General features: G+C 32.0%; 1 protein-coding gene across 1 annotated transcript in view; it reads left to right on the top strand.

Moving 5' to 3' along the window:
• Nucleotides 1-957: 957 nt before the first annotated feature.
• LOC111089799 overlaps nucleotides 958-4,824 on the top strand; it is a 12,680-nt gene continuing 8,813 nt past the window's right edge. Inside the window, exons 1-3 of the mRNA XM_022402899.1 lie at nucleotides 958-1,015; nucleotides 2,087-2,168; nucleotides 2,875-2,959. Of these exons, the coding sequence (XP_022258607.1) occupies nucleotides 991-1,015; nucleotides 2,087-2,168; nucleotides 2,875-2,959 (192 nt within the window). The 5' untranslated portion in view covers nucleotides 958-990. The remainder of the gene's footprint in view (nucleotides 1,016-2,086; nucleotides 2,169-2,874; nucleotides 2,960-4,824) is intronic.

The raw sequence follows: 4,824 nt of genomic DNA, 5'->3' as shown, positions 1-4,824 counted from the left end.
CTCGTTCTTCTTGTTTCTTTTCTTTTTCCTCTAACAACTGCTGTAATTTCTCTTCTTGTTTCTTTTCTTTTTCTTCCAACGATTGCTGTAATTTCTCTTCTCGTTCTTCTTGTTTCTTTTGCTGTTCTTGTATTGTTCTTACCAATATCATTAATGCATTTGTATGACCACACTTATAGAGATAGACTAATGAATTTGTTTTTACCACATTTAAGAGATTACACTAATAAGTTTGTATTACCACACTTATATATAAATACCACTAATAAATCTGTATTACCACACTTAAAACATACCATTACTGCGTTTGTATAACCACACTTATAGAGATACGACTAATGAATTTGTATTACCACATTTAAGAGATTACACTAATAAGTTTGTATTACCACACTTATATAGAAACACCACTAATAAATCTGTATTGCCACACTGAAAACATACCATTACTGCGTTTGTATAACCACACTTATAGAGATACGACTAATGAATTTGTATTACCACATTTAAGAGATTACACTAATAAGTTTGTATTACCACACTTATATAGAAACACCACTATTAAATCTGTATTGCCACACTGAAAACATACCACTAGTGAATTTGTATTGTCACACTTAGAATATACCACTAATGAGTTTGTACTGTCGAACTTAAGAGATGTCACTAGTGAGTTTGTATTACCACACTTATAGAGGTACAACTAATAACTCTGTATTACCACACTTAAAAGATACGACTAATGAGTTTGTATTGTTTTCTGCATTTTAAGAGTACTTTCAAAGGCCTAATTATCATTTACTCTAGTTGCAATGTCAAACAGAAGGTTAAACGCTTAACAGGGTGGCTTGAATTATTACTAAAGTTAAAAATTGAAAATTATTCACTGTTTCATCTCGTATCTGAGCATGTACGCAGTTTTACAATAAGAAATGTTGTTTCCATCGTTTCTTTAGAGATGTGGACGAAACGTGGAACGGCTGTACATTGATGACCTACCTTCCGCCTTTTGATGGTAAGTGTATGATCTGATTGTAAGACAATTGTAGAGGGACTGACGTATTGAAGTCGGGTCTGAAAAATTAGCGAACAATTATTAGTACGACAGCAACAACAACAAACATTTAATTCTTGAACGTTTCGGAGTCTCCCGGTGGGACAGCGCTAAAATTAGGGACTCAATTCCCCTCGGTGGACACAGCAGATAGCCCGATGTGGCTTTGCTATAAAAACACACAAACGTTTCGGAATAAACATATCCTATCTTCAACAAGCTATATTAAAAGGTAAAATATTAGGTATAAAAATTTCTAAGTTTCCAACATTTTTGTAAAGAGGAATTAAATGAAGAGTAAAAAGGATGATTTTTTTTAAAATTTCATCTTTTTGCTCCGTATTTTAATTCCTCTTTATAAAATGTTGGAAATTTAGAGATTTTTTTACCTAATACTTTACCATTTCACCTTGTTTAACATAGCTTGCTGAAGATGGAATATGTATATTCCGAAACGTTCAAGAATTGAATGTTTGTTGTTTCCGTCGTACTGTTGTTCATCATTGAGTTTCGACATGCAGACAAACAACGAGAAATATAATCAGATATATAAATAGATGCTTTTTATAACTCCCCCCCCCCCCTCCTGTGGAATTCTTATTCATCTAATTTATATGAACCATTATAACTGAGACACAAAGGTACAGGAAAAATCACGCATTTTTTTCGATTGGTTTCTCTATGAGCAATTGTTTTTCTGTACCTCTAATGTAGTAATACGAAGATGTTTGTTATGGAGTTATAAAAACATGCTTACTGGAAAGTGCAAAAGGATGGACATCACTGTTTGATTCCAGATGTCTATCATATTCCTTTTAATTAGCTCATTACGAATTTTAAATGACATATATTCTGGTTAAGAAGTTAGCACATAGGATCACATACAAAAGTTGTAACGGTTTTCAAACGAGACCCAAAACTCGAACGCTCTCGAATAGCTCACTATTCTTGTTATGTATATATATATATATCAAACTCAACATAATTTCTGATTAAACAGTGGTATAATACCTCTTAATTATTCTCTTCTAGGTCACTACCCTCCTCTTCCTGGAATCACAGAATGGAACAGTCCTGAAGCAGTGGTAGCCATGGAGAACGAAATTGAAAAGTGGCATGTTATTAAACTTACTTCTATGTCGTATTCGTTCTAACGTCTTTATTTACATACAATAGGGTGATCGATTATATTACCCTTGTTCAGTACAACGCGATTTAACACTTTAAAATGATTAAAACTGGTGTAAAACATACTATGTATATTGTAGTGGGATGCAGCAAGCTACTCAGCGATCCCATTTTTTAAATGCTTTAAATCCTGTACTAGAAGGACTTAAGAATATTTTATAATTTATTTGAGCATTTTCTGTGACACTACCTTTCGGGCATATATTGAAGCCATATTTGTTTCTTAAAAAATTATCAGCTGATGTTCATTTAAACAAGTTTCCACAAATGTCGAGGAAGAAAACAAACGAAAATCACTTTACAAACTGGTATTAACTACTTTTGTCAAGTCTTGAACGTGTACTATCATTGTTTTGAAGTTCTCTTTACAATCTGACACTATCCGCATTGTTTTATTCACATGTTCTCCCATAAAAGGTATTTCCAAACACATTCCGCTGATACACTAACTTGCATCTACAAAGTGTTGGTTCCTATAGTTACCGTAAGTGATAATACTTATAGGAAGAACATATCACTCGTCAAACGTGCTCGAGGTTTTAGATAGCATGTTTTTAATGTTTGATTATATTTTCATAAAAACTACTTGAGTTCTAATATGATAGAATTCATTTCACCTTTTGATTTTCTAGGAAACAAAATAGCTTAGAAGCATACCAAACACAGATTATCTTCCTGACTAGGCTCCAACAGGAGGTGGAAAGATTACATGAGTTGGTAAGATGGCTGATTTGTAGTTATTAACACGACTTCTACAGTACCATTTCAAAGCAAAGTGTTGTAAAGAAATATCTCTCTTTCATAAACATATAATTTAGATTTTAAAATCGTATTTATACGTTTTACAGAATAAGAATGTTAAACATAATAACTATCTAGGTATGGTGTTATAATCTTTAAAAAATATTTTATTATATTTGTTTTATGATTACATTCCATGCGAACAAAGTAACGTAAGTTTTATAGTCATGAGGAAACTGAAATGTGATTCCTTTTTCACACAGCTCCACCTATTAGTTAACACTATCTTTTCAAATATTGTTTACATCACTATATTTCAATCAAATTCGTCCTACAGCAAACAATATATTGTTTAAATGCTAAAAAAATACAAATAATTTCAAAATGAAGGAAAAGTATTACATAGTCATTGTTGTATCTGTATTTGAGTGCATGACTGTCAGGTCAGTGCTACGACCTGATAGAAAATTTAAAAAATACATACACCCAAGTATGCCCCAATCTATAACTCATGTCTAGTCGTTTTTATTATCTAAGTTCTTGACTCGAGTTTATTAAATTAGTTTGTGTCAAAACTATATTAATAACTGAAAGCTCTAATAATCTATGTGAAATTATAATTTGTGGGACAATATAAGAATTGTTAAGAAATTTTGGGGAACATAAGAGTTATATCTATTTACAATTATGTATCGCATTAGAAGTGTTTCTCAACTTGATTTGTGGAATCGGTTAAAAGAATCAATTTTTCATTAACTCACCATTCACACCTACTAAAACGCAATAAGGTAATAAAAATTTGGAGACGGCTTGAATGGGTAATGCAGAAAACTTTATTATAAACGTACAACGTTTTGGCAAGATTATGTCATCATCAGGTACAAGTAGTTTACATAGACACAATAATAAATAAATATATATATATATATATATATACAGTATGGATCAGAAAGGTCACATGATCGGAGATTTCTTAACAGCTTAGTAAAAGTATCTTGGTACCCTGGGGTGTTAGTTTAGAGCAGGGTTGTTTTGTTCAATCAAAATATCTTTCTTTATTTTGCGTTTGTTGATGTTTAGTTCTTTGTTTAAAACTATAGTGTTTTGTGCAGATACACTGAAGTTTTTTGAGTTACAATGGTGGTAAACATGGGAGGGTTTTTATTATGTTCGGTGCTAGTTTCCAATTTTTTTCCGGTTTCTCCGATGTATAATTCTGGACAGCTATTGCACGTTAGTTTATAAATGACGATGGAATTATGTTTTGTGCCGGGTTTTGGGGTTAATTTGACATCAACAGGAATTTTATGTTTGATGGCAAGTTTTCTCCAAGTGTTGATTATTTTTGAGCTGATGTTGGGGATAAATGGTAAACTGCAGTGTAATGTTGTGTTGTTGTTTGGTGTATTAATGCCAATTGGGTTTGTGAGTTGAGTTTTGAGGTTTTTGTTCTGGTGGTTATATGGAAATGTTTCGACAAGTTAGTTGAAATGTGTTGGTGTAAATGAAGGAATGCTTCATAGAGTTGATTTCTTCATCTATGTACTCAGTTGAACAAAGTTTTGAAGTTGTATTTATAAGATTTTTTAGTATATTGATTTTATGTTTGAATTCATAGGCGGAATTCCAGGGGATGTAGAAGCCTGTATGAGTGATTTTTTTTCGGTGAATTTTGGTTTTGAACTGTGTGTCGGATCTGATAATGTTGAGGTTAAGAAAATATAACTGTTTGTTATTTTCATGTTCAATGATGAATTCAATGTTCGGGTGAATGGAGTTTATGTGTTCAAAGAAAGTATGTATATGTGTGGTAGAAGTGAAACCATCAAAAGTGTCATCGA

Source organism: Limulus polyphemus, unplaced genomic scaffold (genome assembly GCF_000517525.1).
Source record: "Limulus polyphemus unplaced genomic scaffold, Limulus_polyphemus-2.1.2 Scaffold7405, whole genome shotgun sequence".
Lineage (NCBI taxonomy): Eukaryota > Metazoa > Arthropoda > Merostomata > Xiphosura > Limulidae > Limulus > Limulus polyphemus.
This window is presented reverse-complemented; position numbering and strand designations above follow the sequence as displayed.